Genomic DNA, 22,690 nt, shown 5'->3' with positions numbered 1-22,690 from the left:
CCTTCCTTCCTTCCTTCCTTCCTTCCTTCCTTCCTTCCTTTTTTTTCTTTCTTTTCTGGTGGCTCTGGAAGCATAATCCTATAGCCACGATGGTGGCCTAGAGCCAAGCCGGGTGTGTCTTTAAAATCACATGAAATCACTGGATTTAGTCTCAAAACCTCAAAAGAAGCATCAGAAATGACTGGATCGCTCAAAAGGCAATGGTGTCCGAGCTGGCACGGTTGGCTGCCATAGGAAGTAGCCAAAGAGACACAGAACAAACCGGGCAGCAGAGGAACTGTGTTCTAGTCCTCTTTCCCAGTCATCGCACTATTGATTTGGGGAACTCCTTTTTACCGCTCTCAGCCTCAATGTCCTCATCTGCACAGCAGGGATCAAACACCATGAGCTCCGAGGTTGTTTCTGGCTCGAAATGTTGCTTAGGTTTGTAGGAGGCGTGCGGAGGGTGGAACAGCATCCTCCTCATCGTCAATCAAAAAGCCAGAAAAAACAGCACACTCCGTCACCAGTGTGTCGCTGCACTAGGGAAGCAGGGGCAGAACTGCATGAATGCCTGGGGCCAACCAGCAATGACACCTCCTATTTCTTCTTCGTCTTCGTGGGCAAGACATGGAATCGCACACCCTTGCATGTTTCTGCGGACAGTGGGTGGGTTTGGACCTATGCTACGACTTCACTTTGCCAAATAAAAAAGAGAACACACAATCTAGAGTAGTGTGAACGTCCTTTCCCCATCCCACTTCTTCTGTGTGTGCAGTAATCCTAATCTCTCTTATATCTTTATCTGACCTTCAGAATATACTGATAGACATTAGCCTCTCTCAAAAACAGAGTTATTTCAGTGCCACCCTATAGAAGAGGACAAATGCCGCAAACCCTTAACCTGGCATCCAAAGACTTGCAAAATCATCTCCTAAACATGACTCTTCTAACGTTCTCTCTCCGGGCCCCTCCATCAGCACCCTGAGCTCTAGCCAGCATTGTCTAGAATCCCTAAACAGTCTTGCAGATTCCTGCCAACAGGCCTCTGCTGGTCTCACTCCTAAAGAATGCCTCACTCTCCTTTGATGCATAATCCACCGATCTGTCGTGGCAGCTAAACCCCACCGCCCTGAAGCGAGGTTTCTTGTCTCCTCAAAACCAGAATCATCTTTTCCTCCTCTGAACCCCGAAACACTCCTAACCCATCAATTCTGCATGTCCGTCAACAAGCGTTTATTCCTTGTTGTGCCTCTGCCCTTTGCCAGGTGCTTTGGAAACAAAACTACAAAACACGCGAAAGCAACAACACGAACCCTTATCTCACACTCAAATAATACAAGGAGCGGTTAAAAAAGTAATTGGCAGGTAGTCTCCCTCCAAAGTCCACATCTTCACCATCACCCTGGACCCCCTGGTTGCTGACATATATGGTAATGTTCGAACGCATGCTGCAGGCTTCCTCTGTGACAGGCCCAATGCTGAGGGCTCACATGAAATATTTTATTTTGTTCTCCCAAGTTTCTATGCAAGTAAGTACGTTATTGGCCGCGTTTTACAGATGAGTATAACGCAGCACAGGAACTGTAAGTGACATGCCCGAGAATTACATTTGCTTCCACATCCACATGACTAAAAGGTACCTTCTGTACTTGTCTGTGCTTTTTTCCAGAACTCTCTGAGCTTATCAAAAATGATTCCAATAATAATAAATCATCAGACAATAATACATTCCTCTCCTCTGGTGAAGGAGGGGAGAGAGGGCTCACGAGAAGGGAAAAGACAGGTGAGAAGGAGAGAGGAAGGATGTGGTCTTGAGCTTCCTGTAAAAAACATATCCCTGGAGATGTTTTCTTTTACTCTGTATATCATAAATAATTTTGTACCAAAGTAAGAAACTTAAAATATAGGTTTAACATATTTTACAAATATTTGGAAACAATATTTTCTTTCCTTTTTAAAAAATATTTTTTTTATTGTGTTCAGAGAGGAAGGGAGAGGGAGAGATAGAAACATCAATCATGAGAATCATGGATCGGCTGTCTCCTGTACGCCCCCTACTGGGGATCGAGCCCGCAACCTGGGCATGTGCCCTGACCAGGAATCGAACCCTGACCTCCTTCATAGGTCGATGCCCAACCATCTGGCCGGGCTGGAAACAATATTTTCATCACATGGGAACTTTAAAAAACATATAGTGCAGATGAAAGAATTGTTCCTGTGAAATGAGCACAAGCAGAAACGCATTGTGAAGGGGCCAGTTAGAATTGGTGAGACCCCATATAAAGCAAACACTTTAGGAGACCTATGACGAAGTGATTTACACATCCCAATGGCATCATGTGGCGAAACATACTAAGGTATACCTATCTACATTTTAGATTAATATCTAGCCTGGAATTATTGTGAACTAGTTTGAAAAATATATATAGGATTACATGAAGGAATGCAATATGTGATAAAAGTGAAAAAAGAATGACTAATACCAGAGAATGTATAGCTAGCTAGTAATTTGACAGTTTCTTAATAAAAGGCTTGGGAATGGTAGGTGTAATGGTCCCTTTTCTGGGAAGCCTTCTCCATCTGTCAGGTCTGGAGTTGGTGTCCTTGCTTAGGGTATGGTGTGCCTACCTCCACCACCAACAGGGAAAATATTTACCTACTGCAATTCTGTACTAGAGGGTAAGCTCCATGAAGGAGGGGAACTGTGTCTGCTTCTATTGCCTTCAGTTATTAAGCACACTAGAGGCCTGGTGCATGGATTCGTGCACCAGTGGGGTCCCTCGGTCTGGCCTATGGGGATTGGGCTGAAACTGGCTCTCCGACATCCCCCAAGGAGTCCCGAATTGCGAGACCTCTCCTGTAGGCCCAGCCCCCAGGACCTGGATGCCCACCAGCTCCCTCCTCTCTCCTCTCTGGGTCTGGGGTGTGGGTGAAGCAGATTCGGGGCCAACAGTGCCCCAGCAGCAACCTAACCCACAGATGATTCCACGAGGAATCAGGCTCCCTCCTCTATTGGTCAGAGCATGTGCCCCCTAGTGGTCACCGCTTATCATAGCTACTGGATGAATGGTCGAAATATATATTTATGATCTCAAAACAACCTATATGCCAGATATGGTTGTTGGGAGGATAAATGAAACAATGGGTATAATGGGACTACCAAGTGTCCATCATATATCAGCATGAAACAAATGTGAATTCTACAATTATTTGAGATAGCTTTATCCAAATTCACACCATTAAATTTAAGCCAACAAAATGCAACACAGACCAAAATAATGGTTCACATCCAATTGGATAAAATATAATGTCTGGTGCCAAAACCGGTTTGGCTCAGTGGATAGAGCGTCGGCCTGCGGACTGAAAGGTCCCAGGTTCGATTCCGGTCAAGGGCATGTACCTGGGTTCCGGGCACATCCCCAGTGGGAGATGTGCAGGAGGCAGCTGATCGATGTTTCTCTCTCATCGATGTTTCTAACTCTCTATCCCTCTCCCTTCCTCTCTGTAAAAAATCAATAAAAATATATTCAAAAAAATATATAATGTCTGGCTCCACTCTTATTTAGAAATTATCTTGCAGATGCTTTGTCAAATATCTGAATGAATATCTGCAATGTCATTATGAATTTAATTTCAACTTCCATGTAGGGTTAACAGTTGATGATTAATGAAGCAGCTGACAAACATTTATTGAGAATTATCTACAAGACCCTGTGTTCAGTCTTAGGTGAGTGATGAGAGTGTGAGCCAAAGGTTTCTGCCTCACTTGAGGTGATTTAAATCCTTGAAAGAGACATAACATGTGTTCACTTGACTAGATAACTGGGTGCGCACTGGAGTAAGTGACTGTTGTAGGTTAAATTGTGGCTCCCCTGAAATTCACTTGTTGAAGTCCTAACCCCTAATACCTCAGAATGGGACCTTATTTAGGAATAGGTTCATTGCAGATATACTTAGATATCAGGAGGTCATACCAGAGTAAAGTAGGCCCTTAATCCAATATGACTGGTGTCCTTATAAAAAGGGGAAATTTAGACACAAAGACAAGCACACAGGAGAATGTCAGGTGATGAGACACAAGGAGACGACAGCCACCTACAACCGATGGAGAAAAGTCTGGAACACATCCCTCCTTACAGTCCTCAGAAGGAATCAACCCTGCCGACACCTTGATTTTCGGACTCCTGGCCTACAGAACTGCGAGCCAATACATTTCTGTCATCTAGGCCCCCTACTTTGTGGTCCTTGTTATTGCAGCCCTGGCTAATTAATACACCGATAAACCCTAAATTCTTCTCACAGACGAGAATTCCTCAGCCTGGGCACTATTGATTTTTGGGGCCAGATAATTCCATGTGGTGGAGATCCGACCTGCACGTTGGAAGAGGTAGCGGCATCCCTGGCTTCCGGCCACTCCCTGCACCACGCACACGCCTTCCACTGGAACCTGCACTATACCTGCTGCTATTTTCAAAGAAGCAATGAGTTTTAGCGTTCTGAGGAAAACTCAAAGAAAGCGTTTAGCTCGGTATCCACCTATAAATCTCCCAATTGCAAACGAAGCACAAGACTTTGAAAAGCATACAAGCTTCCAATCTGTAAATGAAACCCAAGAGTGAAATCGCAAGTCTTCACCTCCGGGTGAGAAGAGCTACACAGGAAAGCTGAGCTTTCACTGGAACCTCTATCAAACCATGACGACATTCCAATGGGATGATCCATTGAAGCAAGCATTGGACAAACACGCTCCCGCAGCCAACTCTGCGAGTCAGAATAGCAAGGCCATCGTTTGGAACTTCAGCGTCATCGACCTTGAAGTGGGGCTATGCTGAAATTGAAGGGCAAGGGAAGGTCAACCTTTCCCCGTTTGTGTATTTTTATAGGTGTAACCGGAGAAAGGAACAAGAGCTCCAGCGCTGTCTGTTGGAACAGGAGAAAAAGCATGACTGCATTGTCATCCCTTAAAATCTCTGGAATGCACTCTATTAAATTCTCTTATATGTTATGTGGTTCACAAACCAAACTTTTAACCCGAGTTTGCGGGACTGACAGCCTTCTCAAAACGCAATTAAAATGACGGGGAAAGGTCCACCTTATGAGATACTCCATTTTAGAGGCTTTTTCATTTGGCAGGGAGACTTTCCTCTTCTTAATCTTAGAATACAGCTCAGGAAATGCTGGGTTAACTTTCTCTTTGCTTCAATACTTTATGCAGCGGTTCTCAACCTGTGGGTCGCGACCCCTTTGGCGGTGGAATGACCCTTTCACAGGGGTCGCCTAAGACCATCCTGCATATCAGAGATTTACATGACGATTCATAACAGTAGCAACATGACAGTTATGAAGTAGCCACGAAAATAATTTTATGGTTGGGTCACCACATGAGGAACTGTATTTAAAGGGCCAGAAGGTTGAGAACCACTGACTTTGAGTGGTTTACAGTGCAGTCTCTGAAGGCATTGGATTACTGACATGATGCTATTTCAGATGATGTGAAAGATTTTATTTGCATGAATTCTACATGCTGGAATCTTTTATGTGTTTTTTTTCTTTTACGCCTAGAAAAAAATTGTAAAAATGTATGCCAGTTCCGTATATAAATGCATGTATACTGAGACCTTAACAGGAGTAAAAAGTCCCCAAAAATTTAGTGCTGTTACAAGAAATGATCATTCTTCAGAATCATAGCAGAATTCCCCTCTTCAAATAATGGACTTTTATTAACAGAAGGACAAAAACCATTTCCAACAGGGGACACCTAAGTCCTTATATATCTGAAATCAGTAAAGCAGATCTATCATCTTACCAATGAAAGCATCCTCTTAATTTCTCTATACTTTCTCTTTGTTTTTAAATCCTCACCAGAGGACTTTTTTTAAATTGATTTTTTAGAGAGAGAGGAAGGGAGAGGAGGGAAACATCAATGTGAGAGAAATATCGATCCGTTTCCCCCCAGACACACCCCGACTATGTGGATGGAACCCGAAACCTAGGTATGTGAACTCACCAGGAATCAAACCTGTAACCTTTTGGCGGATGGGATGATGCTCCAACCAACTGAGCCACCCGGCCAGGGCTTTCTCCACTCTATATTTGTGTCTTCACATCATCACTAACCCATTTCTGTATGAGACGCTAAAGCCTCAGAAAACAACACTTACAGATGCATTTACTTTTCCAGACCAAAGTAATAATGAACGAAAATACACTTCCTTGGTTTTGGTCTTTTTTGGATGCTGCTACTTTCAATGATAAAGATTTTTTAAAAATCAATGTTTATATTGTATTGAGGTTTTTAAAAAGCAAGGAAGTACTTATGTTCATAAATACGTGATAACTAAAATACCATAGACACCCAAATGCCATATATGCTTTGGATTCTTCTATTCTAACATAGGTGGCATGTTTTAGAACAGACATGCTACGCTAGCATGTTATTTGTTTAAATGCTTATAAGCTTATTTTGTGAAATGGCTGTAAATAAAGGCTCATAAGTATATTTTGTTGAGCAGCTGTAAATGTGTGTTGGTGCACTGGGTGCTGTTTATATGCATATATTTCTGTAATTAGAAGGTAAGATATATTACATCATTAATTCGCAGGCCCTCCGGGTGACAGTATCAACAACCGTTAACCCACCAGCTTGATTAGACGAGTGTGCGGGGCTCATAATTGAAGAGTTTCGTTTCATCACATAAAGGGATAGAGCATGACAGTATCGCCTCATAAATTTGAAGATGTCATATACATAATCAATAACTCCTCTGTGACAGCTTACAAGAGGAAAACCTGACTTCCAGGTTAAAATATCAAATCTGGAGTTGTTGTCCTAACCGGTTTGGCTCAGTGGAGAGAGCATCAGCCTGCGGACTCAAGGGTCCCAGGTTCGATTCCGGTCAAGGGCATGTACCTGGGTTGCGGGCACATCCCCAGTAGGAGAGTGTGCAGGAGGCAGCTGATGGATGTTTCTCTCTCATCGATGTTTCTGACTCTCTATCTCTCTCCCTTCCTCTCTGTAAAAAATCAATAAAATATAAAAAATAAAAATCCGGAGTTGTCCACTAGCGAACATCATCAGGGCATTTTAACAAATGATCATTGAAAGGCAGTGTTGATCCAACCCAAGGGACATTTTTTTATCCTCCTAAACATTTTGTCCCCAGTCAAATACAGGGGTTGGGGGAGATCATCTTGGTTTCTCAAATCTGACAGCCATATCCATTTCTGAAGAATTTGCTTTAGAGGCACAATTCACACATGCATCGGCTTTGCTGTTATTAACCTTTGTCATGTTTCTGGCTGCTACCCTGCACCGCACTAGAAACCCAGTCATATCGGTCTTCCCTTGTCTGTATCACTAAATCCTTGAGCTTAACTTCCCCTCCGTGTTTAAAGATGGATTTGCACCAGTCGTCATTGGACACTTTAAGTGAGGCACGCTGCCCAGGTGATGCTATTGTTCCCCAAGTGACATCTGGCGTGGGATTCATTTCAGCCTATCAGCTTCCCTCCTCATAACAAGAAATAACCAAACCAAATCACAGATGTGGCCTGTTAATGCTAGCATCACCAAATAAACTGTGAGGTCCCGGGCAGCGCAAGCATCCACGGCCGCTGAGAAGTGATAGGAACCATTTGGGAAAGGTGACGATATGCTCTGAGGGGTAAAGCTCTTATGATCACGTGATTCATTTTTTGTTTGCTCAACAGAACGGTGTGTGTTTTTCCCGAGAGGAAGGCCTTCAGTATATATTTACTTAAAGCTCTTAATTGATGCTTCCTTTCCTTTTAATTGACGTCTTGTGAACTCAAATTAGCTGGTGAGCACGGTATCTCACTATCCGAGCACACTCTCTCGGCTGAGGTTGCAATAATTAGACCCACCCGTCGTCTGAAGTTGAACAGACATCTGGAGACCTGGCTTCTTTCCTCCCTGGTGCATTCTCTCCATATTTAGAGAGAGATTTTTTTTTTAATTTGACGTATAGTCCTATTAATTATCATTCCCCGAACTGCAGTTAAGTTAATAATTTCATGTTCAAAGTGAAGTTCAAACAGTCTTGCCTGTAACCTCCCCGAATACAAAGCCTGCACGAAAAGGAATTCTTTCGTGAAACCCGAGATGGTCAGAGCGCTCTGTTCCCCAATAAGCTGGAGAGCATTTCCCCCGGGAACAGAAGGTCACATGTCCCCTCAAATCCCACCTTTGCTGCAGGCATTCCTTCTCCTAGTCTTTTGTTTGTGTGGTAACTAGATCCAGGTACAATGCGAGTGAAATTAGTTTTCCCTGATGAGTGAGGAAAAGAAATGCCCCCAAAGTGCCCGAAGCCAGATTTTATCTGCCATTCCTTCTTGATCTCGCTCAAATCTTTCTCTGGCTCCCTCTCCCTCCGTCTCTCTGCCTGTCTGTCTCTCTCAACTGCAAGGATTGAAAATGATCCAGATTTTTCGAATTCGCCCTCACCTTGACAACGCTAACATGACAAGCAGCAGTCACCTTTTACAAGATGCCCTGATCGTGTAACATGGAGGCTGCCAAAAAAGCATGCGAAAACATGATCACAGAGGTGAGGAGAAAGCCGTCACCTGCCACGGAGCTCGCAGTGAACACACTTTTCATTTCTAGGACATTTGCTGGCAGAAAGGGGTTGGCTTAAGGCGGGTCGGACTAACCTTCAATTTGTCATAGCGCTCACTCAAAGCTGCCACCTGATGATCTCGGTGCCGCCCAACCAGTTTACACAAGGCACAGATTAACTGGTCATCGGTCACACAGTACATATTCACCTTCTCATCCTCGTGCTCCAGGCACATCAGGCCCCGGATGTGCGAGTCCGGAATTGGCTCAATCAGGCGGTGGCCTGTGAAGGGCTTCTTGTTTGGGTGAGTGGCTTTCAGGCACTCATCACAGTAGGACACCTCGCAAGTGACACAGGTCTTCACGGCATCCTGGGCAGGCTCCTGGTCACAGAACTGACACAGAACCTTCTCGGCGGAGGTCATGGTGTTGGCGTCGAAGGCCCGCTCCCGGCGGGTCTCGCTGGGGGAGTTGGGCCCGCTCACCGAGGCTTTCTGGAACCTGTCGATGATGTTCTGCAGGGTGACGTTCCGCTTCAGCCCGTCTAGACCTCGCTGGCTGAGCGTGATGACATGCCGGCAGGTGGGGCACTGGAAGGCGGTGATGGACTCCACGGACTCGTTGGTGGCGCAGTGGGACACCAGGATCCGGTGGGCGCAGTTGAAGCAGAGGCTGTGGGCGCAGGGCAGCAGGAGGGGGTCCTCGAAGAGCTCCAGACAGATAGGGCAGGTCAGCTCCGACTCCAGTGTTTCCATCTTCAGGCGAAGCTCTCCGGGGTCATCAGCAAATTCCACGGAAGCTGATCAGCTCTCTACAAACAGAACGGAAGGTCTGATTAGGCGCGAGGGCTCAGCCCGGGCGGGGGACTGTCAGCTTTGAATGCACCTCAATCGTAATTCCAAACAGTTCATGGACGGGTAAAGCTGTGTACATTCTAAATAACTTTCTGTTCACTGGAGAAATAGGACGGGGACAAACCCAAAGCCAGCATACCAGCTAACACAGCGGTTCTCAACCTCGGCTGCACATGAGAATCACCTGGGAATCTTTGTAAAATCCTGATTTCTGGGCCTCATCCTCCGGAAATTCGGTTTCTTTGTGAGGGGGTGAGGCCACAATAAAGAAACAGACTTTCTGGAGGATGAGGCCCAGAAATCAGGATTTTAAAGATTCCCAGGTGATTCTAATGTGCAGCCCAGGTTGAGAACCACTGAACTAACATTTTCTCAAAGTTCCAATCATTGTAAGTAGCAATATTTTTTTTTTGCAGGGGAGGGGGGTGGAGGGGGGGGAGTGATGGGCAATTTGGTTCTTTCAAAGGTCTCACTCCGTATTGGCAAGTGATTAAAACTGTCATTTGCATCATTTGTCTCTCATCACAGCAATCTCGCTGTGTCACAGCCAAGTTTTCCCTTCCGTTGAAAATTAAAATGTAGAAACAATTCATGAACTGCAGAGTCTTCCCTAACTTAGGATTTAGAAACGTACATGTTCACGTGTATGTGTTTTTAAGAACTCTGTAATACCAAGCGACACTTCAGAGAGGAGAAAGGCCCTTATTGTGGAAATGGGCATGCGATGGGTATGAAACCAAATGCACGGTTTCAGCAGAAATAATGCTTCCATCTGAGATGCCAGTTTTTAATCTATATTCCTGAGGGAAAAAAAAAAAACAGTGACTTCCACAAAGATGACTGTGAGAGAGGGATGCTTTGAGCGTGTGTCTGTTACTCTTCCGAATAATTGTATTGTTTAACCCCGGCCACGGGACGTGGGTGGGCAGAGAAAAATACCTGCGGGCCGTTTTAGTGGCTGTGGTGAGCTTGGCTACCAAAGACTAATAACAATGTAATTCATTAGAACAAGGATTTTAGTGGCTACAATATTCATGTGAGAAGTGACAACAGGGGTCATGATCACAGTTTAGAAAGCAGCTGAAGGTCGTCGCATGACTCCCAAGAGGCTTCCAGGCGGCGAAGGGACCCTGCACAGCCCCCCTGGCCTAGAAACGCCCATCAAGGGCTGGGCCGGCCTGGCAGGAGGTCCAGCCACACACTCAGAGCCCTGCTGGCCCTGCACGACCTCCTCCAGCTTTTCGTGGCTCCCCTCCAGGCCGCCTTCGGGAAGCCCAGCTGCATGCTCTCCTGGCTATGAAGACATGGTGTTTTTGTGAACTTTTGGTTCATTAAGGGGAAGAGGCCTCGTGCTCATTAGCAGCCCTGGGAACCAAGCCTCTTTGAACCTTCTCCCTTTCAAGGCCATTAGCAGAGGGTCTGCGGGCACGTTAGAGGCAGCCCGCTGCCGGCTGTGGGAGAATACCGTGGTTCACCCGTGGACTTGAGGTTCAAATCACCCGGGGGGGGGGGGGGGCTTCTCGGGCCCATTTAAGGGACGGTTTCACATGCAGAGATATGCTCAGTGATTCCGACAATCGGCCTTTTTGTATTCACACCTCCATTTATTTACAAAATCCTCGCTGTCTCCAATACCCTGACCCCTTCTGAAATGGCCTCCCTCAGAACTCCCATGCGGTGCTTTGATGAAACTCATGCTCATCTTGCTACCAACTGCATGCGAACTGCTCATTAAAAGTGCAGAGTATGTGCTGAGCTTGTTAAAAATTAAAGAGCTGCTGGCTTCACAGAAGCCTGGTATCTTTAAAAGAGAAAAACCCTTTAGCCGTTCGCTAATATTAATTAACGACATAGGAGAGAACAAATGGGTTTGAAATATTCAAGCTCGCTTGTCTTTCTGCCACGGGAAGCCAGGGCTGCTGCCGTGAGGAACCTACAGCTCTTGCTCGGTCCCAGCCAACTCTTCCTACAGGTGGCCTGGAAGACACTGAAAGGTTTTCCCGACTAATCACTATTTTGGTTAATCATGGAAAAATAGAATTATCTCTAATTTCTTCTCTCTTCCCGTCACACGCATGTAAATTCAAGTAAAAATGGAGCCCTTTCAGCCAGCTTTGTTCTCAGGCGAAACAAGAACACCTACTGATGGATCGCAAGAGAGGGATGAGCAGCGGTCATGCCTGCAGAGCTATGACCACAGGGTTTTCAAGTAGGTCCGGAGTGGCACCATCAGCATTCCTACAGGTGATGCCACTGCGGACCCCAATGGAAACGCTGACATTTTATTCCACGGACATTTACCGAATGCCAGGCACTGAGCTGGCTCAAGAAGCCAGAGCCGACATCGTGTCATCCCACCTCCACGATCATGGGCCAACATCACCTCTTACCTGGTTTATCACAATGTCTTTCTAAACGGTCTCCTGGCTCCTCTCACTCCTGCCTTCCCTCCGTAGCCTATCCTGTACTCAGAAGCCAGCAATCCTGCTCAAACATGACAAGGGATGCCTCTCCTCTGCTCCCAACCCCCCGCCCCTGCCCAGGGACTTCCCATCTCACTCAGAGAGAAAATGAGCAGAATAAAGCCAGTCCTAGAGAACACAGACCAGACAGTGACCTCATTTCCTCCCACTCTAGCCCTTGTTCGGCTCCGGGCACATGGCCTCCTGCGATTCCTGAAACATGCCAAGCACGTCCTGCCTCCCCCTCGCAAGGTCTCGGAATGCACATGACTCTCGGCCCCCATGTCACCTTCTCTGTGAACCCACATAAAGCCAGTTCCCCTGCTGCCCCCACAGCCACCCACCCGCCGCTGGTGGCAAGCTTCCCGCATCTGTTTGTTTTGCTCCAGAACATTGATCACTGACATATGTATGAGTTGGTTCACTGCGCCATCTCCCCCCACTGCTGCGCCACTAGAATATAAACTCTCCGAGAGCAGAAGCCCGGTTTTGCGCTTTGAGGGATGTCCCACCGGTGCCTGGAACACTGCCTTGCACATAGTAGGACTCAAAAATTCATTGACTGAATTAATACATTTACTGAAGTTAGGGTTAAAACCAAAAAGAATAAAACATAACCCACCGCCTTGAAGGCTCTCTCACTATATTAGAAGAGAGGGCAGCAAACTTTTCCTATAAAGGGCAAGATAGTAAATATTGTTGGCATCGCAGTCCCCGTTACAACAGCACAACTACCCTGGTAGCATGCAAAAGGAGTCCCATACAATACACGAATGAATGACTGTGGCTGTCCAGTAAAATCGTGTTTCTAAAACCAGGTAGCAAGCTGGATTTGGCCCAGGTGTTGAAGATAGAGACATGTGCAGCCAACCAAAATATAAATGAAAATCCATCTCAGACAGGTACGCCTAAAATGCTGCGAGGGCAACAATGGCAAGCAGGGCAGAGTGAGGCTTCGACAAGAACGCACAAGTTTCAAGTGGTATCAGGAAATGATATGCAATGAGATTTCACCCTGACATCAGTGGAAATGATGTGAGTTGATTGCTATGGGGCAATTCATGTAAGAAGCATTTAATAGCAGCTGCTCAGAACGGGATCTTTTTCTTTCATTGCTAAAGCACTTGGCATGGTGCTCTGTGCAAGTGTCTACACTGTAAATGCTGGTTAAACATTGTCAGCGGTTCTCAACCTGTGGGTCGCGACCCCTTTGCGGTCGAACGACCCTTTCACAGGGATCGCCTAAGACCAACCTGCATATCAGATATTTACATGATGATTCATAATAGTAGCAACATGACAGTGATGAAGTAGCAACGAAAGTAATTTTATGGTTGGGTCACAACATGAGGAACTGTATTTAAAGGGCCAGCAGGTTGAGAACCACTGCATTCAGTGATTACAAAATATGTAGATGCAAAGTGACGTGCAGCTAATTTTCTGCTTAGGGGTCGCCTAAGGCCATCGGAAAACACATATATAATTACATATTGTTTTTGTGATGAATCACTATGCTTTCATTATGTTCAATTTCTAACAATGAAATTGGGGGTCACCACAACATGAGGAACTGTATTAAGGGGTCGCGGCATTAGGAAGGTTGAGAACCACTGCTCTAGGTGCTTGGTACTGGGACAAGGAGCAGTAACATCTGGCCCCTGCCTCAGTGATCCTAGGGGAGCGAAAATATGAACAAAATGTTATGTAACATAACAAAGGGCACAGACCAGAGATTGGGGGAGAAGAAGATGGGAAAGATTCCTGAAGGAGGCAACATGTAAAGTGGGTTTTAGAAGATGAACATGGATTCACCAAAAAAATAGAGGTGGGTGTGGGTAGATTTTATAGAAAATGTTATATTTTCTTTTCTGAACTACCATACTTTAATTTCCAAGCCAAGAGTGAGTGAGGAAGCGAGTAGGAGGGAGGGAGGGAGAGAGAGAGAGAAAGAGAGACAGACAGAGAGAGGGGACTTCTTAACTGTCACTACAATGGAAGGAAATCACACTTGCATGTCATTGTCAGGAAATTCTATAGACCAACTTTTTTCTCAATGAGCTGATTGGTCCTCATTCAGAGGAGGATGTGGGTAATCGTGGGAACCCCTGGCAGCAAACTGGGAATGGCAACAATTCACAGCTCACACTTCTGCTTGTCCAAGGTCTGTAGTCCAGAGCAGTGAAAGGAGAGCTGGAGGGGTGACCAGATATCTAGAATGACCTGCAGCTCGGCTGTTCATTAGCTTGCAGGTCCGGGGTGAGTGTTCACAGAGGTTCCCTTCACTTCCTTCCAGCACTCACTCTTATCACACCCCTAAGGTACGCCCTGCAGCCTGGGACACACTGAATGCTAGACATCTTTTCAAGAAAACTCTTTCAGGTTCAACACTTCTGAGGAAAGCACTTCTTTAAAATGGAGAATTAATAAATGGATGAAAACAATGACGTACACGTTTTCACACCTCTCCCTTCCTCCTTCCTCTCCCTCTCTCCCCCTGTGCATCAGGGAAATGGTGCTTTTTTGGTTGTCCTCTCTCTCTCACCACTTCTAACTTCTCCTTTCAGCTAATCAAAGTCTAGAGCAGTGGTTCTCAACCTTCCTCATGCCGCGACCCTCTCATACAGTTCCTCATGCTGTGGTGACCCCCAATTTCATTGTTACAAATGGAACAGCATGAAAGCCTAGTGATTCATCACAAAAACAATATGTAATTAATCTATTAAATAATAATAAGTTTTCTAATTTGGAGTCTATGAAAAAGAGCATGCATTCTGGCCACCAATCATTTTACTTTCAGCCCCCAACTTTGTACAGTTCTGAAAGCCATCACCGTGAGGGAAGTTAATTAGTCACTAGACCACGGGTGGCCTGTGATCAATTGTTAATATCAGGGGCCTCTCAGCCACTGCCCGGATGATTCCCAAGGCATTTCCTGCTGTGTTTTTCCAAACACCCTCTGGGGTATGGAAACTAAGCTCCACCTTAAATTTACCAAAACATAACTGAGGTGAAAAACACGCTGTCAGAACTGCACAGTGTCACACCTCGCCACAGAAAAACGGTTTGGAAAGGGAAACTCCTCAAAGTGTCAGGAAAAGGAGAGCATCACAAACGCCGGGAATGAGTTTCATCTTGATGAGCCCTAAATTTCAGAAACGAGATCAAGCCCATTTCCTATCCCCTTTCTTCTCATGGGTAATTAAGATTCAGTTGGCTCGCTGCCATCTGGATTTTCACTATGAGATTATGCCTATTATAGAACCATAGGTGGAGTTGTTTTTTTTTTAAGGACTGTGGAATGATGTCTTTATCTTAGATCAGCAGAAACAGCATTTCAGACTCACAACTTCGGAAATGGGAAACATTGGAAATCAACTTCAGTGTGGGAGGCAGGGTGTGCAACAGGCACTAAACTCAGAAGGGACTGCTCTCATCTCAGATCAACATAATCTCTCATCACAAAACATGATCTAACAGAAACTCAATCAAAACTGGATGCTACATCCACGATGAATTCACCACAAATAGAGTATTTTAAATAACATAAGCACTCAATGTCTCCATACCCCGTCATGGCTTAGGTTTTAACTTGGAGTTATAAAAACCACAGAATAAACACACTGCCCAAATGCTACTCTACTGATTAGCACCCTGGCTGATCTGAGACACAGGTGAGTCAGTAAATCACAATGAAACAGGGCCATGAAGAGAAGGAAAGAGGGAAGAGGGGGCTCCCATTGAATTGAATGCAGTGGTTCTCAACCTTCTGGCCCTTTAAATACAGCTCCTCATGTTGTGACCCAACCATAAAATTATTTTCGTTGCTTCTTCATCACTGCCATGTTGCTACTGTTAGGAATCGTCATGTAAATATCTGATCTGCAGGATGGTCTTAGGCGACCCCTGTGAAAGGGTCTTTCGACCCCCAAAGGGGTCGCGACCCACAGGTTGAGAACCGCTGATTTAATAGCATTCTAAAAGACTGGAAATTGATGTCACAACATAGGTTATATTCCACCCCAGATGACAGCAGAGAGCAGTCAAAATGCAGAGGTCCTTAAAGCAACAGTATAAATAATATACACTGAGTAGGAACCGGTGGGAAAAAGAGTGATCCTGTAACATTCACTAGGCAATGCCTCTGAAATAGCATTGTGGTTAACCTCCAACTGCCAACACACTCAAACTCGTTCCCTTCATCAGTGACGAATGACTAAGAATTTCTGCCAGCCAAATTTTAGGGCACCAGAGGGACTGATTGAAAAGAAAAGTGACAAGCAGATAAGCACTGAGGCACTAGTCTCGTTTTAAGATAATTAATTAGGACAACAGATCATTTTGATACTTGTCATTTCATCTTCATTCTAAGGAGTGTTAACGTTAAAATGTTTTACCTGATACCTGAAGTGAGAACCAGGGAAGGCTTTTAATTCCACGAAACATCCACCTGGTGGAATTCATGCAAATTGAATTAACTGTCCACAAACCCTTTTTCCGTGCTTCCGCATCTGTCTATAACACGCTCATTTCTTAGTAATCGGATCTCTAGGACAGTCTTGAAAATAATCACATATTCTCTTGACCATGCAACCTGATTAATAATGAATGAACATTCCTGAAAAGAATCGTTTGAAAGCATGGCACATGTCTTTAGGGAGATGAAGGCTTTAATGATAAAAAAAATTCAGGTGAAATGGGAGCTAGGTCACACTGCCTGGTTATTTACATTGAAACCGAGCCTCCCAAGTTTACTTAACAGATGCTTACATACACCTTCTGGAGTTCCTTTACACGAGCACACAAGCAAAGACACAAATGACCATGCAATAAAGCAATCCTCCCTTCTCCAGAGCAACTGGCTGATCCCACTGTCTTCATAGTGAAGGCAGTCCCCGCAACAGCCGCAGAAACACAATTTATTCTATGGAAAGTCTGAGAAGCAGGTTAAAAGCAGGAAGCAGCACATTTGTCCTTAATAGTTCTTTCAGCATCTCTCCAGATTCTTACAAAAAGACCGCCTTGCATACCCACCAATGGACAGCACCCTAGTTCTTTTTGAAGAAACATCGCCGTAGGCAGAGAGGATGGGGACCCACGAGATGACAGACAGACCACCGAGACCAGACGGTGGGTGGCAGGCCGGCTGGAGCAGTTCTGTGTGTCTGTGAGAGCGTCAACAGTGAAACACAACAGGAAAATCGACGCGACAATTCCAGGAAGGCCAGCTCCACCTCATCCACCCAGCCAGGGCCGCTGAGTGGAAGCAGCAAAACTCCCTCTGGCTTTCCCAGCGCCCTTTCCACAGACCCCGCTGTGGCTGCCCTGGGTCCTCGCCCACTGAGTGTTCAACTGAAACCCAATGAAAAGACAGCTCAGCTCAGGTGAACACCCACTGCCTTGTCTCCCTAAAAATGACAACTTGGCACTGGGATCTGGATACCTTCACTGCTCACAGGGACCAGCAGCGGGTCAGTGGCCCACAGCTGAGCCCTGGGTGCCAGCTGTCCACGCTGCCAGCAGCAGCAGGCCCGCCCAGCTCCCGGGGGCAGCGATGGGCGCACGCCTCCCCTGCATTGTGGTACTGTCAGTGCCCTACTGAGCACAGGACCACATCATGTCTGGATGCTGGTGTGTTATGTTTTAGAACATACTTCGGATTTCCTAGCTTATGAATTCAAATACAGTATCTGAAAGAAGTTTTGAAGAATGTTCCATCAGGCAGAATGATCTTTGCACAGACACGATTAAGCAGTCCATTTTTCTTCCAAAAACAGAGATTTCAATGTACCATCCTGATATATAATTGAAAATATGTGTGTACAAAATATGAACCTATGTATCCACACACGTTTTGCATCCACATACACATATGTATAGATTATGCACATATATCTCATACACACATATCGTATGTGTATACATGCATATAATACATATGCAAAAAACACACAGAGCAAATCTGTGATGACTGTCCCAAATCTCAGTCTCCAGAATGAAAGGGTGAATTGAGAATGGAAAGCAACCTTGTAACAATTGGTTGCCTAAAGAAAGAAGAGGAAATAGTCTTCCTAAAAGCAAAAAAAAAAAAGTCCTGCTCTGCAGCTCTTCAAGGATGTTGCTTATCACCAGGCAAGACAAGAAACCGCAACTAAAGTAAATCAGGAAAGTGGAAAAAAAAAAAAAACACGAAACCAAACCAAACACGCTGACGGCAAACCTGCATGCATCCATTTCTACACCAGACATCTGGACTCCGCCAAAGGTGTCTCAAGAACATTCTTGATAAAGAGCAAACAGGAGGCAAGAGCTACTTCCTCGTGTTGCACAGTTTGCAAATCGCAACGCCTACTTTTCATGCCATTGCAACACCTCGTGGCAAAGCGAAGCCTGCTTCCCATGTTTAGACATCAGAATGCAAACATCTATTTTCTTGGCTGATGTCTGTACAGATCCCAATTTCATTTGTCTTTTAACAATAAACAAAAGGATTGCTCAATTTCACATACAGAGGACTTCCCAAAGAAGTCCTACTGTCCGCGGAAGAGACACACTTCTGTGATCAAACAGAATTTGAAAGAACTTTTAATCAACAGATTTAAAAGCGCCGCTTTGGTTAAACCAACATTAAAATGTCACAATTTCTCAGCCGTTTGGCATCGTGGTGGAAAATTAGCCTGAACATCTCCATTGAAACATCCGGAAACAAACATTTACTCCACCCTCAAAAACAAAAGAAAACGCTAAACAACAAACCGTATAATCTTCTAAGGAGCATAATCTGACAACCTTTACAGGAAACTTTCCACTGTCAGAGGGGCTCAGCCATTTCATATCTTTCACAGCTTGCATTAAGAAAGCATCCAGCCGAAACCGGTTTGGCTCAGTGGATAGAGCACCGGCCTCCGGACTGAAAGGTCCCAGGTTCGATTCCGGTCAAGGGCATGTACCTGGGTTGCGGGCACATCCCCAGTAGGAGGTGTGCAGGAGGCAGCTGATCGATGTTTCTCTCTCATCGATGTTTCTGGCTCTCTATCTCTCTCCCTTCCTCTCTGTAAAAAATCAATAAAATATATTTTTAAAAAGAAAGCATCCAGTTTTGAAGGCAAATGGACCCTTTGTTACACTATATTGAAAATGACCGATGTTTCCCCGGTCTATGCTGTACCGGTGTCAGGCAAGCATCTGGTTCTAAGGCAGTGACAGCAGACTGGAAGGACAAGGAACAGCACAGGAACCTGGCTCACCGAGTCTCCGGACACAGGTCTAAAGCGAACCTTCTGGACAGAGGCGCCAAAGCATGGTGGTGGCAGAAATGGAGGCCGCTGGTTCCTCTGGCACCACCCCCAGATGACAAGCGCTTCAACGCTGCTCCCTGAATGCTTCTCCAAGTGTCTTGCAAGTTTGCTAGGCAGCTCTATATACACTCAGAGAACTATTTCTATGCCGCATCCAATCCTACATCTGTCTACAATGGAATTCGTTTTTGCAGCCATCTATATATATAGAAGGCTAAGCAACTGGCCAACCAGCCGACCGGCTGGTAGGTATGACACACACTAACCACCAGGGGGCAGATGCTCAGTGCAGGAGCTGCCAAGTGACAGCAACTTTGCAGGGTGCCCTCTTGCACTCCGGGACCCCTCGGGGGATGTCAGACTGTCGGTTTCAGCTGGATCCCCACAGGCCAGGCCAAGGGACCCCACCTGCTGGAGTGACCCCGCTCACTCCCTCACTCCACAAATGCCCTTCGAGCCCCAGCATCACCCCAGGTTGGCTCCAGGGTGTGTCTCACCCCACTCGCCCAGTCCCACCCCGCTGGCCATCTTCTAATTAATTTCCTTTTAATGTGCACAAATCTGTGCACCGGGCCTCTAGTCTATAAATATGCACGTGTATGTATGTACACACCCCCACACATACACATACATACACAAAAGCACCTTTGCAAAATTACTTGGGACTTGATAGAATGCACTCTTCATGGAACTCCTGCATTAGATACATTTTCCTTCCTCTGAGAAACCAGAAACCTGTAAATAATTTCTGGATTAAAAAACAAAACGCACCCCTCGCATGGGAAAAGGGTTGCATGGCTATGAGCCAAAATGCAAGACGTCTCTGAAAGACAAAATAGTTAAGCTAGGTTTTTGCCACAAGTAGATTCTACCCGGAAACAAAAACAAACAAACAAAAAAACTTGCCACGTGGGGAAACTTTCTTATTTTATAAAAGACTTTTCTAGAAGGCAGAGAAAGTGCACACTCTCCCCTTCCCACTTATGATCCCGCAGGAGAAAAATGCATCAATAAAGAGTTGCTGATGTTGGCCCACGTGGCATTTCACAGTTGTTCCCCGGACACTGGAAAGCTTAAGTTCAATGACAGGAACAACCAATCCGGTCCCATGACTCACTGAGATAATGACAATGTTACATAGTAACTGATTCCTATTGTATGAACCGATTGGAAAATTCTCTCAAATATGATAGCCCCTTTTCTCAAAGGAAGCCACTTTTTCTCTCAACTTCTAAGTGAGTCACACCCACAAACCTCATGCCCACAATACCCTGAAGCTGCGTTGCGATCGTGGAAAATAAAGAAAAGTAACCTTTATTCACAACTCCTGGTTAACTATTATGAAGAACGTGCTTTAAACATTCCCCCTGATCGCTGAAGCCCTGAAGGGGTGGGGGGAGCCTTTTTTTTAAGGCAACAGAAAGAGGACTGACTCTTTTGTTCCGAACTGTTATTGTAAAGCACCACATGAGAGAAGGGGAACGCTGGGAACATGGCAATGAGAAGGACAACCACGCCGACAAACCCAAACAGGATATTAAGAACAGAGTCGGAACGCGCAGTTCCGACAGAACAAAGGCGGGAGCTTCTTGGAAGAAATTCGAGCAAAAATCCTTTGAACAGATTGAAACACTGATGGATGAACTTGCTGGCCAGGCAGCGAGAGATCTTTGTGTGGGGGGGCGGGGCAGTAAAATGAGATGATCATTCAAATACACACGGAATTTCAGGTATCACAAAATGAGAACTGCTTTCAAATCACATCAGTCATTCTCTTCTTAACCCAGGATCCACTTCTTGAAACTGCCAGATCTGTTTTGCCCCATCTAAAATGGATACTGAGTGTTGCTTTTTTAATTAAATAACTGAGCTAACTTAGTAAATATGACTAAGGATACTGAACTTTTTACAAGAAGAAAAAAGAAATCTCCATACTCTAACTTACACTTTAAAGAAAACCTTAACATAGAGCTCTCAGGAACTCCCAGAGAAGCTGTGTGTGGCTTCTGTATTGAGAAACAATCACCACATTAATACAACACACTGGTTTGGTCAGGTCATGTTTGTATCATCTACTTTTCTTCCTTCGCAAAGTCTGCCACAGCTGTTAGTATGACAAGGCATTTAATAGGGTTCTCAGAGCTCCTATAGTTTATCGGACTTATCACATGATAAGAATGATGATGATTATTATGACTGCAGTCTCTAAGCTGATGGAGTTCAGAAAAGTAAATAATATATTCTATCTTGTATTGCATCTGAAATGGCAGCGTTTTTCCTCTTCTCTGTGTTCTGCTACTATTCTTTTCTCTTTCCCATCCTCTTTGTGAGATGAGAGATGAACTGAGAGGCTGTCTTCTTTTAGATGGTGCACTTTTTTATTTTAAAAAATATGTATATATTTATTGATTTCAGAGAGGAAGGGAAAGGCAGAGAGAGAGAGAAACATCAATGATGAGAAAGAATCATTGATCGGCTGCCCCCTGCTATCCCTACTGGGGATTGAGCCACAACCCAGGCACGTGCTCTTGACCAGGAATCAAACCCGGGACCCTCCAGTCCACAGGCTGACGCTCTATCCACTGAGCCACACCAGCTGGGGCTAGATGGTGCGTTTCATCCAGCTTTCTCTTTGATGTGGTGTCAGAACTTGGAGTGAGGCCCTGAGGTCAATTGCCCCAACTGGCATTGGTCTAGTTTGGGGGTGAGACCATCAGTGTGGTGTCGTGCAAAGAAACATGTACCTTGAAACCAGATAAACCCGAGTTCAAATCCTGACCCTGCCATTTCCTAGCAAAGGCAGATAGGAGCCAGCTACTCAACATATCTTATACTCACAGATACTCTGTATATCTTATACTGTTTCCTTATCTGTAAAATGTGACAAGGCAAGCAATTTCAAAGGGTCCTTTGAGAGTTAAGTGAGGCGAAGTTTGACACTAGGTGCCTGGCAAACTTGGATATCTTACACCCTTCTACCCTTCTAGTCCCAAACCACCTCTTCCCGCTCCTCTTTGAATACAGTAATTATCTTTAATTTTTATTGGCATCTTCTTCAAACCACTTTTGGAAACAGGAAGGACATAAATCCATTTATTTATTCAATAATGTTCACGGAGTATCTTATGTGAAGGAACAGTATATGACTAATAAACTAGCATTCCTATAATTAACATTAATTACTCTTTAATAAATGTCTTCACATTGGCAATCGCATCTGTTTCCTAGACTTGAATATACCTTTATTCATTACCATTGGATAGCACCATGAGCTTGAAGCTTCAGTTCCCTGTTCCCAGTCCCATATGGATTCTTTGCCAGATTTTTTTATTTTGTAGGAAATAAGGAACCCTGGCAGGGGTGGGGCAAGTGAGACCATCAAACAGTGAAGGGTTTGAGATTTCTCCTACTTGCAAATTATTCATTCGTCTACCAGTTTTATGGATGCTGGCAGGATACACGAGTTCCATGCATCAGAGACCAAGGGCACTCTTAGTGAGGGCGCAGCAAGCATCATGT

The 22,690-nt window shown here is 45.1% G+C and overlaps 1 protein-coding gene across 2 annotated transcripts in view; it reads right to left on the bottom strand.

Annotated features, from left to right (window-relative positions):
- The window catches only part of MID1 (midline 1), a 124,849-nt gene extending 107,824 nt beyond the window's left edge, over positions 1-17,025 (bottom strand). Inside the window, exons 1-2 of one of the 2 annotated variants that reach the window (XM_006763803.2) lie at positions 16,908-17,025; positions 8,656-9,371 (exon numbers count right to left, since the gene is read on the bottom strand). In XM_006763803.2, the coding sequence (XP_006763866.1) occupies positions 8,656-9,315 (660 nt within the window). In that variant the 5' untranslated portion in view covers positions 9,316-9,371; positions 16,908-17,025. The remainder of the gene's footprint in view (positions 1-8,655; positions 9,372-16,907) is intronic. The other variant, XM_006763805.2, reaches the window with a different exon arrangement.
- Positions 17,026-22,690: the final 5,665 nt, after the last annotated feature.

The sequence above is a fragment of the Myotis davidii genome, unplaced genomic scaffold, assembly GCF_000327345.1.
Source record: "Myotis davidii unplaced genomic scaffold, ASM32734v1 scaffold1277, whole genome shotgun sequence".
Classification (NCBI taxonomy): domain Eukaryota; kingdom Metazoa; phylum Chordata; class Mammalia; order Chiroptera; family Vespertilionidae; genus Myotis; species Myotis davidii.
The sequence above is the reverse complement of the archived record's forward strand: the minus strand, read 5'-3'. Positions and strand labels throughout refer to the sequence as shown.